At 35.1% G+C, this 23,869-nt stretch overlaps 1 protein-coding gene across 3 annotated transcripts in view; it reads left to right on the top strand.

The window, feature by feature from the left end:
* The window catches only part of AGMO (alkylglycerol monooxygenase), a 390,458-nt gene that overhangs the window by 167,964 nt on the left and 198,625 nt on the right, over positions 1-23,869 (top strand). For 2 of the 3 annotated variants that reach the window (XM_068973141.1, XM_068973142.1), the window contains exons 6-10: positions 16,672-16,738; positions 17,140-17,205; positions 17,296-17,375; positions 21,682-21,816; positions 23,297-23,413. In XM_068973141.1, the coding sequence (XP_068829242.1) occupies positions 16,672-16,738; positions 17,140-17,205; positions 17,296-17,375; positions 21,682-21,816; positions 23,297-23,413 (465 nt within the window). The remainder of the gene's footprint in view (positions 1-16,671; positions 16,739-17,139; positions 17,206-17,295; positions 17,376-21,681; positions 21,817-23,296; positions 23,414-23,869) is intronic. The other variant, XM_068973143.1, reaches the window with a different exon arrangement.

Genomic DNA, 23,869 nt, shown 5'->3' with positions numbered 1-23,869 from the left:
ACATGACCACTGGAAAACCATAGCTTTGACTAGACGGACCTTTGTTGGAAAAATAATGTCTCTGCTTTAGAATATGCTGTCTAGGTTGGTCATGACTTTCCTTCCAAGGAGTAAGTGTCTTTTAATTTCATGGGTGCAATCACCATCTGCCGTGATTTTGGAGCCCCCCAAAATAAAGTCTGACACTGTTTCCACTGTTTCCCCATCTATTTGCCATGAAGTGATGGGACCAGATGCCATGATCTTAGTTTTCTGAATGTTGAGCTTTAAGCCAGCTTTTTCACTCTCCTCTTTCACTTTCATCAAGAGGCTCTTTAGTTCTTCACTTTCTGCCATAAGGGTGGTGTCATCTGCGTATCTGAGGTTATTGATATTTCTCTCGGCAGTCTTGATTCCAGCTTTTGCTTCTTCCAGCCCAGTGTATCTCATGATGTACTCTGCATAGAAGTTAAATAAGCAGGGTAACAATATACAGCCTTGACGTACTCTTTTTCCTATCTGGAACCAGCCTGTTGTTCCATGTCCAGTTCTAACTATTGTTTCCTGACCTGCATATAGGTTTCTCAAGAGGCAGGTCAGGTGGTCTCGTATTCCCATCTCTTTCAGATTTTTCCACAGTTTATTGTAATCCACACAGTCAAATTAGTAGTACTCCATAATTTTTAACATTTCACTTTTCAAAATCTAGATTTTATAATTTTTATTAATTTGTCTTCAAGATCAGTTATCCTTTTATTTGCCTTCACCAATCCATTTTTTTAAGCTCACTCAGTGGATTTCTCACATCAGATATTATGTTTTAAACTTTAGAATTATTTCTTTGCTGAAATAGTCAGCTATTATGACTGTTTTTGTCTGTCTTAATTATACTAATTGCATTTAAATTCTGTTTCTGCAAATGAAGTTATTTTATTCTTTTTATGGATAAGTAGCATCCATTATATATATATGTATCACATCTTCTTTATCCATTCAAGTGTCCATGGACATTTGGGTTGTTTCCATGTTTTGTTTATTGTGAATCATCACTGCAACTTTGAACTGTTTACCTTTCTGTGCTTCAGTTTCTTCATATGTAAAAGAAAAATAATAAAAATACATAGCATTGCTGTGAGGATTACGAAAGATAGTTTATGTTGCTGCTGCTGCTGCTGCTGCTAAGTCACTTCAGTCATGTCCGACTCTGTGCTACCCCAGAGATGGCAGCCCACCAGGCTCCGCCGTCCCTGGGATTCTCCAGGCAAGAACACTGGAATGGGTTGCCATTTCCTTCTCCAGTGCACGAAAGTGAAAAGTGAAAGTGAAGTCGCTCAGTTGTGTCCAACTCTTAGCGACCCCATAGACTGCAGCCCACCAGGCTCCTCCGCCCATGGGATTTTCCAGGCAAGAGTACTGGAGTGGGTCGCCAGTGCCTTCTCCAATAGTTTATGTTACAATCTGTTTATTATAACAGGTGGCATAAAAAGTACTAAAATTGTATTCAGTGCATTTATTGCTTTTATTTCTATTTTTACCCTCTAGATATCTATTTTATTGTATGACACTTGCTGTTCATACCTAGCCATCAATATAGTCATTTGTCTATATTTTAGGACATAATTTTGATATAATATATACTTCATTTAATATGAATTACTAATAAGAATGAATGCAGTTGGATTTTAGACTTGAATAATTAATTAGTGCACAAATTTGCTTTAGAAAAAAATTCATTCTTAACTATAAGAGTTTGAGATGATTATTATGAATGCATTGTTCAGGTTTACTAAATAAACTTTTTGTGCGACTTAGAAACTAATCAATATACAAAATTATTAAATTTGCCTGTTTATTGTATCTTTTTAAATATCTTAATTTTTGTATACCACAGACATTCACTGAGTGATTACTACTTTCCTAGCCGTTCATATAATAACAAAACACCAACATAGGGTTAAAGACTGGAATAATGAAGTGCAATATTCTGGAAGAAGGAAAATTATCTGAGCTTGAAAGTTCTGAAAAAAAAAAAAAAAAAAGTAAGACAAGTTTAGAAGGATAAACAGTTACAGTCATCCCAGACCAATAATTTTCCATTACTGATAGCTGTTATTGCTGATATACCACAAGGAAAATATGACTAGATGATGTTTCTGTTTGTTTACTTATTTCATTTTAAGTATCATATACATATATAGCACTACCTTTTTTTAGCATTTTATTAAATTATTAGGTAATTCAATTTATTATTCATTTTAAAATTAATTTTATTTTATTAAATTATAAAAATATGTAAGATATTAAACTTTAAGCATCTTAACAAATATTATCTCATTAAATCTTCATAACAACTCTATGAATAATACTATTTCCTCCAATTAAATATACTAGGTAACTTACTCTGGGTCACATAATTAGTAAATGTCAAAGCTCAGTTTTTACCAAGTCAGGATGCAGATTCCTTGTTCTCATTCAACACATTATACAGCTTCTCTGTAGATGGTTCATTTCTCATCTTAATATTGTAATAAAATAGCCACTGTGCATTAAGCATCCAGTATATTCCAAGCAAAAATTTTTCATTTAATTCCCATAAAATAATTTGAGTCACCATAGGCATATTAAACTTTTACAGTTTGTAAAGAATGGATAGTCATTCAAGTAACTTCAGTTAAGGGGCCTTTATTTTAAGGGGACGTGGAGAAGTACATGCAGCAGGAAGCCATACCAGAAATTCAGTAGATAATTTTAGAAAACTGGAATTTTTATATTCATCAGCCCTGAGCAAATAGCATCGCTTTAAAGCTAGTAATGGTGAGACTCTATGGTTTATATAAAGTTATGTGGCTGGTTCAGAACTAATGTTATGCCAGTACTCACATATCACACTTCTTCTTCAAACAAAATTTATGTTCAATTATGTCTCAGCATACCATGGCTGATAACAACAGAGTTCATAAAGAACCAGTATGATACACTGAAAAGATCAAGGCATTGATTACTTAGGGGCTTCCCTGGTGAGTCAGTGGTAAAGAATCTGCCTGCAATGCAGGAGACACAGGTTCAATCCCTGGGTTAGGAAGATCCCCTAGAGTAGGGAACAGCAACCCACTCCAGTATTGCCTGGAGAATCCCCTTGGACACGGGAGCCTGGCTGGCTGTAGTCTATGGAGTTAGAGTCAGACATAACTTAGCGACTGAACAACAACAGCAATTGGTTAAGACAGAACTCAGTTGTAATCTTGCCTGTAACAAACTGCTGTGTGGCCTTTACACATATCTACTTGTCCATCCTGAAATTTAATCCATTCTCAGAGGCTACGTCTGCTGGAAGTTCTCTGGGGATCTGTTGCTTGCTGTGCCTGCATGCCAAGTCAGTTGTGTCTGACTCTTTGCAACCCCATGGACCGTAGCCTGCCAGGCTTCTCTGTCGATGGGCTTCTCCAGGCAAGAATATTGGAGTGGGTTGCCATGCCCTCCTCCAAAGACTCTTCCTGACCCAGGGATCGACCCTGTCTCCTGCATTCACAAGCGGGTTCTTGACCAGTAGCGCCACCTGGGAAGCCCCACTGTTGCTGAGTAAAGTCTAAATTTCTTGCATTTCCGGTTTCTCACGCACTGCTATGAATATGTAGCTCACACCATGGGTCAGTCACTCTACGAAGTATTTCACAAGGTGTATTTATTTGATTATACAATGTGTTTATTAAGGCAACCCTATTGTCTCTATTCAGAATGAGGAAATTCAGCTATATGGAGATGAAGAAACTAGTGTTGTTGCAGCTGTTAGTAGTTGATGTTTGATTCAAATCCTAGTTAACAATTTTCTGTTTTTTCCTCCTTTGAAATCTTGTATCATTGAGTTCACATCTCTCAGTGATGTCCCAGTTTGCCTGGTCCATCCCCAATATATATCTTTGTTTCTGGCATAGTTGTAACTAGCATACCCTTTCACTCTCTTGAAAGGTTCATGGTATACTTGTTGAGTTTTCCTCCTAAACAGCTCTTTTCTCTCTCTTTTCCTTTTCATTTCTAACTGCCTCCACTTAGTTTATACCCTTATCATCTGTTACATAGATGGTTACAACAAAATTCTGTTTATTTTTCCTTTATTCATACAGATTCCTTTCTCTCCTGTATACTTGCATACAACTGTGATGATCTTTTTAGAACCCAAATAATATCAGGACACAGCCAACATTAACAACAGACATTTTCATAATAAATGGCTCTCGACTGCCTCCAAGATAGAATCAAACACCCTAAATACATCTACAGGTTTCAGCAACCATGTAATATGACCCTACTTACCTCTCCAATCCCATCCCATTAGTCAGCCGGATCAGCACGGCTTTTTGCTCCCTAACCACATTGAACACATTTTTTTTCTCTGTACTTGCACAGGCTATTTCTTTGCCTTTTCCCAAACATTCTCCATGATGCAGCTCAATTACAAGTTACTCTGAAATGTCTTTTTCACCTCTTAATGTTAAGTGCACTTTTCTTAACAGTACCCCTGTGTATTTTTTTAAAATTTGTGTCCATATTGACAGTTAATGATTAAGAGCATGGGCTCTGTTGGGTGGCATAAATGAGATGACTTATCAGTTCCTGCCCATAGGAAGCATTCAATTAATAATGGTGGTTTAATTCTTATACCACTGTATTGTTATTGCTTAGCTCTCTTTCTCTAATTATTGTCTGAGTTCTTTGATGTCACCAAATGTCCCTAATCTCTTGTGTGAACATCTGTTTACATGTATATATTCATATATTATATAAATATATGCATATAAAACTGAATAAAAATAAGTAACAGTACTTAAATAAACAGTTGTAACATTGATGATAATTATTAGTGTTAGATATTAGTAAATATATGGTGTGTACATATTTATATTTATGGTAGAATATACTTATTCTATATCTCCCCTAATAAAATGTGAATTTTTGAGGGTGGTGATTCCTTATCTTTTGGAATTTTAAGGAATTTTGGAGAAGTAAGTTGTATTTCAAAATGTATGCTTTTGAGAAATGCTTACTTTAACAAAAATCATGCTATTTTTCTACCTAATGTTTATTCCAATAGTACCTAGTTTAATAAACCTTTTGTTCTTGAAATAAGTTGAGACATTTCTCAGCACTTGTGCTCTCCTTACTCCCTTACTCTGTTTAACTTCTTGCTAAACTTCTGGTTCCAAATCTCTTTTCTTCTCTCAGTGTTCTTTCTTCTTAGAATTTAATTTACTTTGCCATTTTTAGGTTCTCTGTAAGTAATTGCATATATAGTCTATAGCTCTAGCACAAATTTTCTTGTGGGTTTCAGATCAATGTTTCTAATGTTTGATATAACTTATTGATAGGAATATTTAATACCATTCTGAGTCAACAAGTCTGAAACATGTTTCATTACAGTTCCTCCCACCTCGGATCATCTGTGCTTCTTTGCTTCCATTGCTCCTTGAAGACAATGTCAAGATGAAATCTTGGTGTCACCTTTGACTCCTTGATCTCTCCTGTAGCCAGTCTTTAAGTTCTATGCATGTTCTCTTTAGAAAGAATCTTTTGTTCTGTTCTAGTTACCTTTTAAGGTAACTCACCCCCATCCTGCTTATTCATGTATGTATCAATAGTGTCTTTCCACATGTATTGAATATATAAATTTCTTTGAAGTTCATATATTTGAAAACATTTCGTAATTACCTATTCTAGGGCCAAAGAGTGATTCCAATTTTCTGACCTGGTTTGGTACCCCTTATTATTAACATTTTGAGAATCACAGCCTCTTTCCAGAAACTGTTGGGTTCTGGTGAATCTTTCCCAAAGGAAAAAATTGGTGAAATTTTAAGACTTTTATTGAATTTACTGAAGATTATCAATAGACTATTTAAAAATTCATAGATCATCATTTTTAAAATGTCTGTTTAGGGCTGGAATTGGAGGCCTTCAGACACAAGAAGTGAGATAGGACTCTATAACCAGAACTGAAGAGGAAGACATTTCAGGTGAAAGGGAGTAATAAAACTTAATGGCTAAGAATATAGGTTTTATAGTCAAAGAGAAGTCTATCCTCTATTAGAGGTTTAAACAACTTCTTTACCAGTGTGATCCCAGAATCTAAAAGTACCTACTTAATAGTAGTTCTGTACCCTTTGTTGAAGGGATGGGTATAGATATTTAATAAAGTTATTTAAAATCTCTGACCTTGTTTCCAAATCTGTTAAGTGAAAATAGGCCTATCTATCCTATAGGAATGTTATTAGGATTAATGAAATAGCATGTGTTAAGTACATAGTCTGGAAAATAATATGTTTTCAATGAATGGCGATTATGAAAGAGCAAAAAAATACTAAACTACCTATTGGAATTGGTGAGACAGAGACAGAGCAAATAGAATCTAGTATAACTGTTGTGCATCACCCACATGCATCAGAATTACTTGTGCTTATTTAAGATGTGGAATCATGGTCCCTTTCTAAGAACTCCAGGGTCTAAGTCTTTGGAACAGTTAGTGTAGGAAAACTTCATTTTGAATAAGACCTTTAGAGATTAGATTGAACACTGATGTGACGAAGTTTGAGTACAAGGACTGTAGGAACTGACAGTAAACTTCTTGAAGACAAGGACAATATTTTATTCCTCTTTGTTTTCCCATTGTCTCATGAAAGCAGCTAACCCTTAGGGCCAGGTACAAGGTTGGTAATCATTGATATTTGTTGATTAATGGATGTCAAAGTGACACTGAAATTGGGACTATGATCATGGCAGTGACAATGTACTGAGTCTTAGAATGAGTGAAACATTAACCTAACCTCTCAGTTTATCAGTTATTTTCTTTAACATAGGGTTGCTACTACTACTGATACTAATTACATGGTTTCTTTTCTCACTGAGTGCCCAAATTGTAAATATAAAATGATGTTACATGAGAATGAAGTTTTATATAGTTGTGCTTACAAATATTTTTCATTTTCCCCATGTCAATTTAATTGGTGTTGTTAAAAAAAGGTCACTTGGAACCCACGTCCCTTTGAAGGAACACTTTCAGCAGCTGCTTACGTTCATTTTTTTAAGGGAAAGTTAAAAGTCATAATCAAAATGTAAACTGAGATGAATTAAAATAGAATGCTAACTTATCCAACTCTTGTCCTTTTGTTTGAGAAATAATACAATCGTAAGCGATAAGAATCAGCCTTCAAGCTAATTTATTATAAATGTGGTCCTTTAAAACCATTGTTTATTGTATAAACATAGCTTAGTCTCATTCTTCTTAAAACTAAGCTTTTAACTCTTTAACCCTACAGTATGGATTCATCAAAAAATTTACTCCCTATGAAGCTCTTTATGATCCCAACAGTCCTGATTCCTACAGATTGTTTTATTTCCAAACTATAAATATTTTTTTTTCACTCCTTAGTGTGGAAATTCAGCTACCTCCATATTACATGCTTACTGAAGTAGAAAACTGCCTAATCAGATAGGAAAACATTTGGCTGTGAATAAATCAGCATTTGTCGAGGATTTCAAAGTGTGAAGTTAGGCAGACAAGCATAGATCCTAAGAGCTCTGCTTTCTCTTGCTTCCCTGTAGAGAAATCAGAGGCTAATATGACCTCCACTGCCATCTGTCTAAATACTTGAATGTGTTGTCTTGAATGAACACAACAGATCTAGTGGAGGGTGTAATTAAGATTTTATTTTTACATTTCACCACCAGGTGCTCTACAATATAAATTTATCCATTAATATTCAAATTGATTAAATTTTCCCAAGGAAAACAATGGGTATTTAAAGATCAACTAATTCAGAACAAGAATTAAAATTATTTTAATATGTCGACTTGTAGTGTTTCTGTATTTTATCCTTTGTTCTATGAGAAGTTGCTACAGATTTTCTTGAGAGTGAAAAACATATTACTTTATATATATTTATGCAGTAATAAAATCTAACATTGTCACTTATACTTCCTCTACATCAATAGTTAATTTACCTGCTACTCAATTGTATTAATTTCTGTTGTTTTTTTGTGAACTTTTAAAAGATCTTAACATGGTACTTTCCATAAAATACACCCTCAGTAAATGTCTATTTAATAAATGAAACCCACATAGGTTATTTTAATTTCCATATAATCAGATGAAGTTCATGAACAAGGGAGAATTCTCTACAGTGTTTTCCAGCAATAAGCAATGGGACTATTTGCAAAGCTGAACTAAGGGAAACTAAATAAAAGCATAAATCCTTACTAAAGGTGATTTTCAGCTTGAGACCTGGAAAAGGAACTCAATCTGTTTCTTATTAAATAATTTTTGTTCCAATTATACATTCAAATTGATTATAAGTTCAAATGTAATATCTGTATTGGGCATTGCAATTGAAGTCAAAAAGACTGATTTTTCTCATCCTTTCCCCCAAAACTCAAAATTTTATGAGAAAGATAACTTTTTGGAAAAATTTTATTTCTGAAATAACTGTACATTTCTATTGAAGAAATGGACTGTAAATAAGCTTCCTATGGGAAGTACCTGTAATATGCTTCCTGTGGGAAGTACTTTATTTCTTTTTGCTTCTAAAACCTAGCATACTTCATAGAAATGCAATAAAAGTTTACAGAATGAATGGAAGACAAGAGACTTCTTGCTCTGATTATTTGTAAGTAGCTTTCGATAGTAGACTTCGATAATGACCTATAACAGATTATTTCCAACACTAATATAAAACCCTTATCAGTAGTTTGGTAACTAAAATTGTTGATTGACATTTGACTTTGGATTTAATGTTTAGTGCATATAATAAATATCCTTAATAGGAATAAATCTATGTATATGCATTAATAATTTTGCCCTTCACATGTGTAATCTGTAAGTGGGACTAATATACTGGAATATATTATTGAAATGTCATAGAAATATTTATAACCAATTGCTTTTCAGGAAGATATGGGTAAGCCCATAGTGAATTGTAAAGATCTTTCCAAATAAAAGATACATCACATTCTTTTATACAAAAACACCCATGGATAGATAGCTGAAGGGAAAAAGGATAAAGTGAAAAATAGAGAGGGGAAGAAAGGATGAAAGAAAATTGGATAGAAAAAAGGCAAATAATCATAGTATAACTATTAGTCTCTTTAATTTAATTTGGATTTGCACTAAATCTTGCCACTAATTAACCTGAAAAGTTTTGCCATTTTTAGACTGCTCTTCATACATGTATTTCTCAGTTACATATACGACAATAATTTTTATATCAGATGATAAATGTATTAGAAGCTTGCTTAGTTTTTCCCTTAAATACTGATGCAGTAAAACCCGGAGGCCCTCAGTGGTATGGGTCCCTTTGGAACATCAATCATGTATGATGCTGTAAGGAGAAGTCTTGACGAGTTAGACTCAATGTTGTCACTGTAACCTACGCTCATCTGAATGCAGGTATTTTTCTATTGTGGAGATTTTATTTCACTTCACCCTCAACCCAGTCGCTCCTCAGCATTTATCATATTGTTAACACATTCATTTTTATAATGAGAATTCTGTAAAACACATGCTTTTTAGGACACATTTTCTCTATTATAAATTTTTCCTCTCAGACAGGAAGCATGGCTGTTTGTGCATCTCTTATTTGGAAAGAACTTAACAAATAACTATAAACTCATGCCTTCTTCCTAAAAAGTAAGTTCTTAGAAGTATATCTATTACCTTTTAGTAATATGTTTCAGCATTTTAGTGCCAATTTGCAGACAGAAAAACTGCAGGATAGAAATGTAATATGATATTCTCATATTCTAAAATTGGAAAAAAATAGAATTAAGAGTTTTAAAAATTAGATTTAGAAAGTTATCTTCCCTAACCTCAAAAGTCAGAGTGAGCTGAGAGGAGGCAATTTTCTAAGCAATATGGACAAATGAAATACTTTTCTCTTGAATTAATTACTTTTGTTGAAAGGAAGTCTTGTCATCCAACTTGAGCAACCATTAATTATTTCTGTATGCTTAATTATAAAAATCTAACCAATATTTCAGAATCAGAAGAGTCAGTGAAGTTAATTAAATGTATAAAATGAACTGTTATTTTTATAAGAAATAATTTTAGACAAGACACTAATTTTGAACATTTATTTTAGTGTGTTTAGAGTTCAAGTCTAAGTGATTTTTCTATTTCATCTAGAGATATGTTTTTCATGTAATATATGGTAATGAGTGAAACTTCTGAGAAGTATATCATGGAAAGAATTAATTGCAGCCAGTTCATAGTAGACAGTTAAATATTTAATTTACCACATGTACTAGGTTTGCTTAGCTTATCAATTTCCAAAGCAAAATTATTTCAGTTTGGTAACCCACATACTATGGAAATTTCATCACTCCTTTAGGCCTCTAAGTTATTCAGCTTACTCGGAGTGCAACTGGAGGGTGGATGGGACAGCGTGGGAGGTATTATGAGAATTCTCAAAAAATTTCAAAGCACTTGATGACATGCATTGGAGAAGGAAATGGCAACCCACTCCAGTGTTCTTGCCTGGAGAATCCTGGGGACAGGGGAGCCTGGTGGGCTGCCATCTGTGGGGTCGCACAGAGTCGGACACAACTGAAGCGACTTAGCAGCAGCAGCAGCAGATGACTAGGAAACTGTATTTTCTGTTTCTGATTCTTTTCATTAAAACTGAAGTCCAAACACACCTGTTCTAAGAGAGCATAAAGATAATTCAAGAAAGTCACCTGCCAATGGTTACCATAATTCAACCATCCCATCATCTAGCCTGTGATTTTGTATTTCTTTTTGTTGTTACTTTTAGCCCCTTTGTTTTAGTTATTTATCTTAATTTTTGACCTCACTAGAATGAACATTATGTTTGGACTCACTTCCCTGGCTTTAATCTCTGAGGACACTTTAGACTCATTTTTGCCTCCACCCTTGGGAGTGACTACCAGGCTCATTCCTTAATGTATCTCTTCCCCTCTGATCTCCCAATTAGAAGGTGGAAATTATATAGAGCTTCCCTTCTGAACTACACAAGACTGGAGCTCAACAAGACACACCCATGATGTAGAGGTTCTCAGCCGTAAACTATTGACATTTTGGACCAGATAACTTTTATTTTGGGGGACTGTGCCCTCTGGGATGTTTAGCAGCACTAAAATCCATTGCATGTATGTGTGTGTGTGCGTGTGTGTGTGTGTGTGCTCAGTCATTTCTGACTCTTTGGGACCCCATGGACTGTAGCCTACCAGGCTCCTGTGTCTATGGGATTCTCCAGGCAAGAATCCTGGAGTGTGTTGCCATTTCTTTCTGAGTCTCTTGTGTCTCCTGCATTGGCAGATGGGTTCTTTACCATGGCACCACCTGCAAAGCCCGTAAAGTGCACTAATCATTAGATACAATACTACTTTCCCCAGTTGAGACAGCCAAATGTATCTCCAGGCATTGCCACACATCCCTTGGGAGCATAATCACCCCCTCTTAAGAAGAATCACCCTCACCTAAAAGAAACAGTGTGGAGGCAGATTTATCTCCCCAGTACAATCCTGCTGAGCAATCACAATGTGCAAGGCACTACTGTTATGTACTGTGAAAAACTTCGAGAAGGGAGAGGTCCAGTTTCTGTCTTCACAGAACTTCTGGAATATATAGGAAATAAAAAGTAGTGATCTCTTGATGTGTATTCAGAAAGAGGAAAATGAAATTCCCTTTGGAAAAATAAAAAAGAGTGCTTGGAAAATGTAGGTAGGTCTTGGAGGTAAAGGTTTTCCTGGTGGCTCAAACAGTAAAGAACCTACCTGCAATGCAGGAGACCTGGATTCGATTTCTGGGTCTCACAGAGATCCCTGGGTCCACGGGTCTCACAGAGTCGGACATGACTGAGCGACTAACACACTGGAGGTAGAACATGATTGCAGTGATCAGAATGGAACATGAAGGTGTTGAGGAAGAATTGTGAACAGCTTTGAATTCCAGATGTTTGGACCTTTGTTCATTATGAAGTTACTTTCATTTAAGTTTGTTTTATTTTTGATGAAGGGAAATGACATGATGAAACTCATGGCCCCTGTTCTCTTACTTTTACATTTAACTCTTTTCTACATCCACCATAAATTGTGGGTAGAAAAATAAGGAGTTTGTGACCAGTTCAACAAATCCAGTCCAGAGTACTTCTGCTGCTGCTGCTGCTAAGTCGCTTCAGTCATGTCCGACTCTGTGCGACCTCATAGACAGCAGCCCACTAGGCTCCTCTGTCCCTGGGATTCTCCAGGCAAGAACACTGGAGTGGGTTGCCATTTCCTTCTCCTGGGTAAATGTTAATTGATAGAATGGATGGAGCTTATACTTATAAAATTGTTGCTTTTATTATTTATTCATTTTTAATAGTTTATTATTAAACAAGTAAAACAACTTAAGAAATAATCTTGTTGGAAAACAATGATTTCAAGAAATAGGCAGAAAAATATTAAAGTTACTATCTTTGAAGATTGGATGGGAAATTAGCACCCAATTTTAATAATATTGAAACCAAAAGCACAATATAAATAAGAAAGGCAAAGGATATAATCTAAAGCTGTCTGTTTAAGACATTGATTCTTAACCTCTGGGGAATAAGGATCCCTTTGAGTATACTATGAAAGTGATAGTTTCCCCAAGAAAAATACCAGTAGTAACATACTCATAAAATCTGGTAAGACACTTCAGGGTGTTCTTGGCCTTCTGAAGCCCATACATGGCCTTTCTAGGCATCCATGGCCCTTGGGTTATTAAAAACCCTGACAGAAAACTACAGCTACAAAACGTAGACCATTGTTTCAGAGATCTAAGAAACTCTAGAAGTGCCTAAAATAACCGTAAGCGCAATTTAGAAGCTGAAATTCCTGGGCTCTTTATAAATACCTGGATTTCATTTTGAAATATAGTCAGAAAGCATTTAGTTATCATTTCCTATTAAAGTTCTGAAAATGTAGATTACTTTTATTTGATGGAAAAAGTGCTGTATCTTTTAAAAGCAACATGAGAGAGCAATAGAAGGATTGAGTTGAAACTGAGAAGCCTTTAGGGCTCCTTCCAAGACATTTAAACTTGGACTAGTAATTTAGCTTCCCTGAGCTTCAGTTTTATACTTTGTTATAATACAGTCTTGTACTATCTTATTTTTAAGTCCTCTATATGGTCTAAAATTTCATAATTTAAATTAACTCATCTAAATCGAAAGAGACAAGATAAATAAATAACTTCTAAAAAATGAGAATAGCTCCAATTATTTTCACAGTAATAACATATTATCAGGAAGTGATTCAAAGCTGGACATAGTTGAATTGCTAAACGACTGAATTTGCAAAAGTGGGCGATAATTAAGTTGTTACAGTCAGTCCTAATTAATTATTAATGACTTCTCCATGACTTTGAATCAGAAGAGTTTTTTTTCAGGAGAGGTTCTGACTGGGCTGTCTGAATGATGAATCATCTCCCACACCAAGGAGGTCTTCCCCAGCTCCAAGGTACTCATAGGAACTACCAGGAAATTTGACTGTGGTTGCCTGTGTTGTACTTGGCATTTTACTTAAAAAAAAAAACACAAAAAAACCCCTCACTTTCAGTATTGATATCACCATGCTTTAGCCTGCAGAAGCAAAAGATTTTCTTTGAGGAAAAGTGCTTGACATTAAAAAAAACAAGGCCCACAGCCAAGGCTCTCATCATCTGAATTCACTCACCATTTGTGTGGCTTTAAATGTGGCTGCACACACACCAGTTCTAGGGATCAGAAATGCATCTGGGTAGCAGAAGCCGGATAGTGTGGCCTCCTCCACCCCCTTTTGTTGTCTGTTTTTGTAACATATGTTAGCCACCAAAGAGACAAACAAGGATAAATGCTTTTCTCCTTTCCCATCTGGTTCTCTGCCAGAGATACAGGGCCTGCAAAGCATCAGATTTCAGTGTCCCGACTGCTGAGAAATCCCACTTTTTTGTTCTCTATCCATCACCATTCTTCTTTTCAACAAATATTTTTCCATCAAGTACAAAGCAATGGAGTCCAATAAAATCCAGGGTTGTTTCCACTAACTCCCCTCCCAATTCCTGGTCATTAATAATGCGTTTGTAGGATAATATTTTTGCACCTTATTTCGTGGAACTGTGGTCTGATATAAGGGCTATATATCCACAATATTTTGAACTTCTGAAGTGAAAAATTACAGAGTTTTTCATATATAAATGAGTTCTGATCTATGAATCAACCAACAAGTCTGTTGTTTGGCCCTCATAATACATTTCTTATGGAAATAACTTTGAAAATGACACTAGAACTATAGATTAGAAAAGAGAGACAAGAAGAGAGAGAGAAGAGCCTAAACCAACATACACTACATAACATTACACATCCTCTGCATTGCAAACATTTGTATCCTTGGCATGTCTGTTCCGTAACGGAAACCAAGAAGCCCTTAGAAGCTGGTCAGCAGGGTACGGGGCAAGGACTGTTTCTTTCAGGTGTGTAAACAGTGAGTCTCATAAGGAGATGCTGGTTGCACCTGCCACGTGGAGAGTTGCAGCACTGTTATGAGGTAATGCTGCTGTTTCTTCTACGTTAGGAACCTTCCGAACTCCACAAGCTGAGGACTGTGTGGCTGCTGCAACTGTCCACATTTGCAACTGTAAATTGGATGTTTCAATATCAGAGGTTGCCAAAATGTGATGAACTCTGCTAAATAAATGGTTATAATCTAGAAGTTTGTTTGGAACTGTAGGAATCTATTAATATTTTCAACTGGCTAAATGAGCATGGCTGTATAATACCACAGTAGTAATTTCTTTTATTAAAAATTTTCAAGCATTCAGAAAACTGGAGAGAATAATACAGTGAATGTTCATAGCTCTATCACTTCAATTTAAAAATCATTATGATAGCTTATAATAACCTATAGTGGAAAAGAATCTGAAAAAGAATAGATATGTCTACCTGAATCTCTTTGCTGTACATCTGAAACTAACACAACATTGTGAATCAACTATATTTCAATAAAAACATAATGATTTTGATTCATTTTCATTAGTTATTTTTTTCCTTCTAATTGCCAAATATAATGCAGCAAAACCTAGATTTCATACCTTAGTTATACAACTCAAAAAGCAACTACATTTTCTTATGTAGTGACAATGACATCATAACTCCTAATAAAAGTATTCTTATTATGTCATACCATGTTTATAATCAATTTTCTCTCATTGCCTATAAAATATATTTTATATTTGGTTTGTTACCTAAGCAGGATTCCCCACAATACATTTGGGTGTTATGTATCTTAAATGTCTTTGTGTTTGGAGCAGTCCCATTTCCCTATTTTTCTCGTGTACCATTGACTTGCCAAATCTATGTCCGTGTCATGATTGTCAGCGATGTTTTTTCCCCTTAAGCAGTATTTAACATGTTACTTTATTCCTTATATTGACCTATCCTTTAAATGGACATTAACTTTGGAGGTGAGCAACCTCTTAAAGTATCATTACAGTGTACTGATTTTGTAATATGTAGATTCTAACAGATCATTTAGATTTTGATCTAAAGAAAAGTAAAAGGCTGTTATTTTCCATCATTGATGGAAGAAAGAATAATGTGATCGAGATTAAAAGAGTTCCCACATTGTTTAATATTAATCATATACCATAACAAATGTTTTATATATGGGCTGCTCTTTTTAATGCTACTTGTCTGGTTTCTACATTTCTTGAAGACTCCGGCACAAGGGATTCTACTTGAGAAATGTTGGGAGATAACATTAGAGAATTCTAGACCAGATTTTAAAGGATCTTTAATTCCAAAAAAAAAAAAAGGCCCCTTTACATATTTGACTTTGAAATATGCCTCAAAAATGGACTGCAAAATGGGGCATCTACAGTCAGAGAACATTTAGGCATCTACTTGAATAAGCAAGGACCACCCTTGCTACTGCAATAGTAACTTGCTACATGACTGATTATTCTGTGAAACCAACTCCAGAAAATGAATGTAATACTTGGTTTTCTTTCCCCTGGTTGTGCTTTGTTATTATTAATTAACAAAGAATAGTTGGTAGGTGAATAGCATAAAATGACCTAAAACTTGAAAGCATGCCTTGGCAATAGTAGCATCTAAACACAGCAACACTTGTAATCCTCAGAACACTATTGTGTGGTTACTAAAGTGGAAGTGTCAGTCCTCAGTTGTGTCCCACTCTTTGTGACCCCACGGACTGTAGCCTGCTAGGCTCCTCTGCCCAAGGAATTCAGGCAGGAATATCGGGGTAGGTTGCCATTTCATTCTCCTGAAGATCTTCCCAACCCAGGGATCAAACCTGGCTCTCCTGCAGTGCAGACAGATTCTTTACTGTCTGAGCCACCAGGGAAGCTAGATATTATTATTATTCCCATTTTAAAGGTAAGGAAACTGGGTTACAAAAACTTTAAGTAATTTCCCCAGTACCACATAATAATAAACAGATGATTCAGGAAATGAACTGAGGCAATCAAGCTCTTAACCTCACTACTATACTATATTGTCTCTTTGAATATATGATGAGCTTATTGCTATCTTTATATAAACAACAGAAGATAGAGAAATTTCTTCTGACTCTGAAAATTGCAACATTTTATAACCCATGGGGAATTTTAATGTGAGTACTTAAATATTGCATATAATTTAATAATAACTATATTCCTTTTATTTTAAAAAGGTCATCGATAACCTTGGTCCTTTGGAACTGATTCTTAATACTCCTAGCCATCATAGAGTTCATCACGGTGAGGAAATTTGATCTTATCTTTTTCATTTCTTAAAGAAAATGATATTATTTTGTATCATTTCATCACAATTACCCAACCTAGTCACCACACATTTTATAAGTAGGCATTTGCTTCTTCTTTTGAAGCTGGACAAACCTCATCTTCAAAGCAAGGACTGGAGGGAAAAAAGCAAAAAAAAAAAAAAAAAAAAAAAACCAAAAAACCTTTACATGTCTGGCTTTTAGATTTTCCTTTTTCCTTAGATCTCCTCAGATGCAGTGGGAAAAAGAGTTAACCAGGTGACGGAGTACACACTTCATAGAACCTAGTGTTGTCAGTGAAAAGATATTTTTAGGAATATCATTGTTTCAAAAGTATAACTTCCTTTTAAAAAAAAAACTTAATATTTTGTCTCACAGGCAGAAACCGTTATTGTATAGACAAAAATTTTGCTGGAACTCTTATTATATGGGATAGAATTTTTGGTAAGTAAAAAGTACAAGCATTTAAAAAATTAAATTAACTCCTTAATTCACAGAAAGTCAAAGATCATATCATTATTGTTTGTCTTCCAGGGACGTTTGAGGCAGAAAATGAAAAAGTTGTATATGGTCTAACACATCCCATTAATACATTTGAACCTTTCAAGGTGCAGGTAATGTTATTGATCTTATTCTTTCTGCATTGATTACATCTTCTTATAAATTTTATATTTGAAAGGAAATTTAGTTGCTGAAAGGTAAAAGTACATTACATTGACCTGAAAAAAAAAATTACTTCAGCTGTAGAAGAATTTGAAAATAACTCTGGCACGCCAAGATTTGAATCAAATTGGGCCAAATAAATTTGAAAACAATTCATCACCACAATTTTTAAAGATGTCTGTTACCTAGGATTAAAAGAAATAGTTCTTTAGCAACATACCTCTCAGAATAGACCTGAAATATATTCGTGTGTTCAGAAGGAGTGGTAGTAAAATGTATAATTAAGGCTGATCCCAGAGTAAGAAAAATATTTGCTTCAAGGCTACATGACTCTGGTTAGAAATTCAAGGTGAGGCCTTTGCCCTCCTCTTCTTGGACTGAGGTGTCAAGAGCTATTATGGGTGGGTTAGGTCTGCACATTACCTCACCTGCTAAGACTCTTTGCCCTGGACTAGTTTTCTGTCAGACATGTGGTATTGGTTGTGCGCTGGTCTCAATGGTTGGCACTAGAGAGATGAGGAATGTCTATGAAGCTCTGATCCGTCAGCAGCAGACCACCGCAAACCCTCCCTGGGGTCAGGACTAGTAAATGAGAAAAAGATAAGAATACTTGAAAACCTGAGGAGGTCAGTCAGTGACAGCTCTGTCCAGGGGACTGGATATACAGCATTCAGAAAGGGAGAAAGTCCAGGTTCCTGTTGGGTCTGCTTTACAAACCTACTTCCTCAAAGTTTTTAAAGAAATTTAAAGTAAGAAAATTGACATTTATTGGGCTTTGACTATACACAGGGCATTACTAACAGCACAAATATTTAACCATTGTTAAAACTTACTAAGGTTTATCTTCTGTTCAGATCAGTTCAGTCGCTCAGTCGTATCTGACTCTTTGTGACCCCATGGACTGCAGTTTACCAGGCCTCCCTGTCCATCACCAACTCCCAGAGTTTACACACACTCATGTCCATTGAGTCGTTGGTGCCATCCAACCATTTCATCTTCTGTCATCCCCTTCTCCTCCCGCATTCAGTCTTTCCCAGAATCAGGGTCTTTTCAAATGAGTCAGTTCTTCTCATCAGGAGGCCAAAGTATTGGAGTTTGAGCTTCAGCATCAGTCCTTTCAATGACTATTCAGGACTGATTTATTTTAGGAAGGACTGGTTGGATCTCCTTGCAGTTCAAGGGACTCTCAAGAGTCTTCTCCAACACCACAGTTCAAAAGCATCAATACTTCAGTGCTCAGCTTTCTTTATAGTCGAACTCTCACATCCATACATGACTACTGGAAAAACCATAGCCTTGACTAGATGGATCTTTGTTGGCACAGTGATGTCTCTGCTTTTTAATATGCTGTCTAGGTTGGTCATACCCTTTCTTCCAAGGAGTAAGCGTCTTTTATTTTCATGGTTGCAATCACCATCTGCAGTGATTTTGGAGCCCTCCCAAAATAAAGTCTATCACTGTTTCCATTGTTTCCCCATCTATTTGCCATGAAGTGATGGGACCAGATGCCATGATCTTCATTTTCTGAATGTTGAGCTTTAAGCCAACTTTTTCACTCTCCTCTTTTCACTTTCATCAAGAGACTCTAGTTCTTCTTCACTTTCTGCCATAAGGGTGGTGTCATCTGCATATCTGAGGTGACTGATATTTCTCCCAGCAATCTTGATTCCAGCTTGTGTTTCATCCAGCCCAGCATTTCTTATGATGTCCTCTGCATGTAAGTTAAATAAGCAGGGTGACAATATACAGCCTTGATGGACTCCTTTTCCTATTTGGAACCAGTCTGTTGTTTTCATGTCCAGTTGCTTCCTGACCTGCATACAGATTTCTCAAGAGGCAGGTCAGGTGGCCTGGTATTCCCATCTCTTTCATATCTTCTGTTATCCCTCATGTCTTCTGTTAGCCTCAGTTTTTTTGTTGTTGCTGTTTTTTTTTTTTTGTGTGTGTGTGTGTGTGTGTGTGTGTGTGGCTAAAACTGAGATTCCCAGGATTTAAATAATTCCTCCAACTATTCACAGTTTGTCAGATTCAAACCTAAAAGTAGAGTGGGTTGAAGGCCCAGTTCCAAAGTTGATCAACTCAATTTTATGGAAAAGGCTGTCATAAATTGACTTCACTTTTCAAATGAAAGGCACTTTTATGTCACTATTCAGAAGAGAAATTTTATTATTTCTCTTTTTTCTTCTCAACTAATTGTATTTTCTCTCTCTCTCACTTTCTCACTCTTAGATGCTACTAAGAATGTGATGGATTTTTTTTTTTTCAGGAAGATATTAGCAAATATTTCCAGGTACTTTTAAGAAATATTTCTAGGTACTTTCTTTATAGAACTGAAGTCAAGTTTCGAGATAATACACTTAGAGACACTTCTTCATTGGGTGTGGTCTTCTCTTCATAATGTAGAGATTAAAAAGGAAATACAGCTTAGTCTCTGTGCTCTAAGAGAGAGCCTTTCAAACCTAATGTGCATATGAATCATGGGAGGATCTGATTAAAGGGTGGGTTCAGTAGGTCTGAATTCCATCCAACACTCTGTGTTTCTAACAAGCTCCCAGGAGATGCAGACACTGCTGGTTGATGGTGATCCTTTAACTAGCAAGACTTGGGGAGTGTACATGTGGAGGAAAAGGGGCTCTTATTCGAGATACAATAAGAGGTTGAAAACTGCATGGCATGAGCTGCACAAGGAATTGGATGGTTAGGTTTTGAAGACACAATATTCGGACAATCACAGGTCTTTATGAGCTGCTGCTGAATCTGTGTTCAATAATCCAGGCTTCTGCCCTCAAATAAAATTTCCTTTAGCATAATAATTGTCAGAACTGTGTCTAAGGTTTAGTCTTCTCATACTCCCTTATATTGTCAGAAATATCAAATCAGGAAATTGTAATATAAGGAGTCCCTCAACTTACAAAATTGCATATCTACTTTCACTTGTATTGCTCTATATTTAGCTAATTTTCTCACCTTCCCATCAGAGGATTCAAAAGCAGCTTAGAATGGTCCCTGTTAGATAAAAAGGGCTTTTTTTTTCCTCCTTTATTTTTAAGCATAGATCATTCATTTTGCTTTCCTTTGGGGTCCAGGTATTTCAGGCCATTGGCAAAGAAATAAGTGAGAAAGTGCTCCTTATTTTAAAACATTACCATGTATTTCTCATGGCTTGTGTCTAGAATGATAGTAATACAATTGCAGTCAGTTTTTAAAATAGCAAAACGGGTAAGTGTATTAATGTGTGCCATGCCATTAATTTTCTGTATTATTATTATTTTTATTACAAAGCCTCAACTAAATCCTGCATTGTTCCTTAATTGCTTTAGATTCCTTATTGTAATATTTCAAGTAATTTTAAAAGCCATTTTTATAATGTTAGCAGTTTAAATTCTGTAAGAGATCATGAAAATGCACATGAGACCACAAAGTCTAATAGAACCAAAACTTCTTTCTGCATTAATTTATTACTACACTTATAATAGAACTCATTTTTAGAGTTTATAGCTGATGCCCAATATCTAGGACTATTTTTAATTCTATGATGCATTATTATAACATGTGTGGCATATATAGCTAATTATCCTAATAGCCAATATTTAATGAATACTTGTCATGCATGTGCGTACTTTAACTTTATACCTATCAAATGTGTTTTATTTAAAGAATGTGAATTGCTGCTATAAGCCTCAAGGTAAACTTTTGACTCAGCAAACTTTTTTCTTATTACAGAATATGAAAAATACTTATAAATCTACCCTCAGAAATGGCACTGAAATTTTTTTCTTAATGTGATATGTTAGTAAATAAAATTATTTTAAAAATATATAGCGGATATGCCTATTTATATGATTCTAGTTCTACTTTAACAACTGTTTAGCAAGTCTAGAAAAGATGTCATTCGACATGGCTTGTTGAGTGCGCAGGCTGCTAGTTAATAGCATTGGAAGTAAAGTCTCTGAACTCATTGTTTTATTCTTTGTTGATTTTCTAAGCCTTTGCCATGTTTTAAAATTTCAAATTTTGTGGAGTTTCAGAAATATTGATAAGAATACATTTAAGCATAAAGGTATACAGAATGCATAGAATAAATTTCAATTTATAACACAATTGCATATTAATCATCATTAGCAAATTATATATAACTATAAAAGAATAATTTATAAATTGCTTTATACAATAAAATAAAACACATGATTTAACGTATGTAACCTGTTTGTTATAGGATTTCCTTATTTCAAATGAATTCTATTTTTATTCTTCTAGTTCCATCATTTAGTTAACATATGGACTACATTCTGGGCCACGCCTGGGTCCTTCAATAAGTTTTCTGTCATATTTAAAGGACCAGGATGGAGTCCAGGTAAACCAAGACTTGGACTGATTGAAGAAATCCCAGAGGTAAATAGTGTTCAAGAATTTGATGATGGGAAAGATTAATTTCCTATTGTCAGGTCTTCAGCCAGCCTGTAATTCATGCTGACTTCATGCAAATCTGAAAAAAAGGTGTTTCCTGAAGCAGATGCAGTCATGCAATGTGTAACTTAATGGGTGGACACCACCTAGGGGCCAATAAAAGGGGTGCCCTCTCCCAGACGGATGCTGCCTCTTCTTAGGGAGCGTGCTTTGGGGAAGAGCACCAGAGGCTGGTTTTCTTGGCTCAAACCCACAGTCGAGAGCCTTTGTGTAGTGCAGAAACCACACAGATACTTGCGGGTCCATCACAGAACCTAGAATGTGAGGGATGGAGGGAGCCTTTTGGATGATTCTGTCTAGTCTTCATTTGTCTATGAAAAATTGAGATCTCCAGAATTGAAGGTCTAAAGCCACACCAAAATGATGTGGTTATTGGATTAGACCACAACCTTATTAATTCCCTAGTGGAATAGTAGCATTAAATGCAGGAATCCATTAAAACTAAAACATTAAGCAAAGTGGAGATGTAAAACACAGAAATCCAAATGAGAAATTCAGTTTCAATATGGAATTCCTCTGATGAAAAAAGAATTTCTTTCCATCATTCAGCGTATATGTTGCGATTGCTTATCAAGATAACTGTCATTAATAATAGTACAAAAACAATAAGCTACTCTTGATTTCAGAGATAATTATGAGTATAAAACTTAGCCAGTATTTCAAGGAAATGAAAATCATATGTTTTATTTGAATATGTTATTTTTCAAATCTCGGTTTAAATAAGGATGTTTTCTCTTGCAGTTACAAAAGCTGCTGTGTTGGAATTTGCCAGACACCTGGTTATGTTCACAGCTAGTTATAGAACAACATTTTAAATTGATATAGGTGAAAATAGTTTGCTTATTTCAGCTCCAGAGAGTCTAGTCAGCTATGGTTCATTTATTATTTTCCTTTTTTTAATAAATAATTCTAAGTGAATATTTTAAAGTCATATTGATGCCTAAATCTGCATTATAAGGATAGGATTATAGTGTGTTTCTGGGAAACTGTAGTCTGGGAAAGTTGTTTTCAATAAGACAGTGTTTCTCTTTGAAGCAAGATTATCTCCACTACCCCAAATCACCTTCCATTTTCTCTTTTGCTATACTTCGATGTATAATCATGAACATATTTTACTATTTCATATAACATGTTCTTTTTTATGTTAATCATCAGTATCAATTCTTACATTGCTCTATATAAAGCAGACAAGATTAGACTCATAATGATTCTGAAATGAGAAACAAGTCTCCTAATTTTCACATTTTTTCCTATCTGAAGTAATAAACATGAGTAGTTTCAAGGGTCTAAAAAAAAAAGCAAAATCTTTCATTTCTGTTTTCATATCTCCTCTTCACTTAGTGTGCATTTCAGTGAGAGAGATAATGGAGCAATATCATGGAAAAGTTTTTTTCTGTCTTCCTAGGTCGAGGGGAAAGAAGTTCCTTTCTCATCATCGGCCTCTCAGCTATTGAAGATATATGTAGTGATACAGTTTGCTCTGATACTGGCATTTTATGAAGAGACCTTTGCAGATAAAGCTGTAAGTAGTGCTAATTTTAAATAGCGTGTGAAAAAATTATCTGTCACTCTGAAAATGAAAATAAGCTCTCTTTTCTCCGTGTGCTGTATTCTTTTCTGTAGTTTTTTTTGAATTTTTGCAATATCTCACATTTAAACAGATAAATGAATTCATCTACAATCAACTTAATTAATTGAGCCAATTATAAGTTAATTCTATCTGAAATATTTCTGTATAAAGTGTCCATCAAATAGTAAATTATTAATCTAAATGGCAAGTAGGAACTGAGTTGCCAGAAATAAATTCTTCAACAATTATAAAGAAAGTATTTCAGAAGTTAGAATTAAATGTTTTGGGGAAAGTGGACTTTACATTAATTTCAACATACTTATCTTCAGTTAGAGAATACCCTGATAACTTGAATTTAGGGGATTTGCAATGTATGATGAAGTTTATTTATTGTGTCCTTTCTAAATA

Source organism: Capricornis sumatraensis, chromosome 5 (genome assembly GCF_032405125.1).
Source record: "Capricornis sumatraensis isolate serow.1 chromosome 5, serow.2, whole genome shotgun sequence".
Lineage (NCBI taxonomy): Eukaryota > Metazoa > Chordata > Mammalia > Artiodactyla > Bovidae > Capricornis > Capricornis sumatraensis.
Note: the sequence above shows the minus strand (reverse complement) of the source record. Positions and strands in the feature narration are given on the sequence as shown.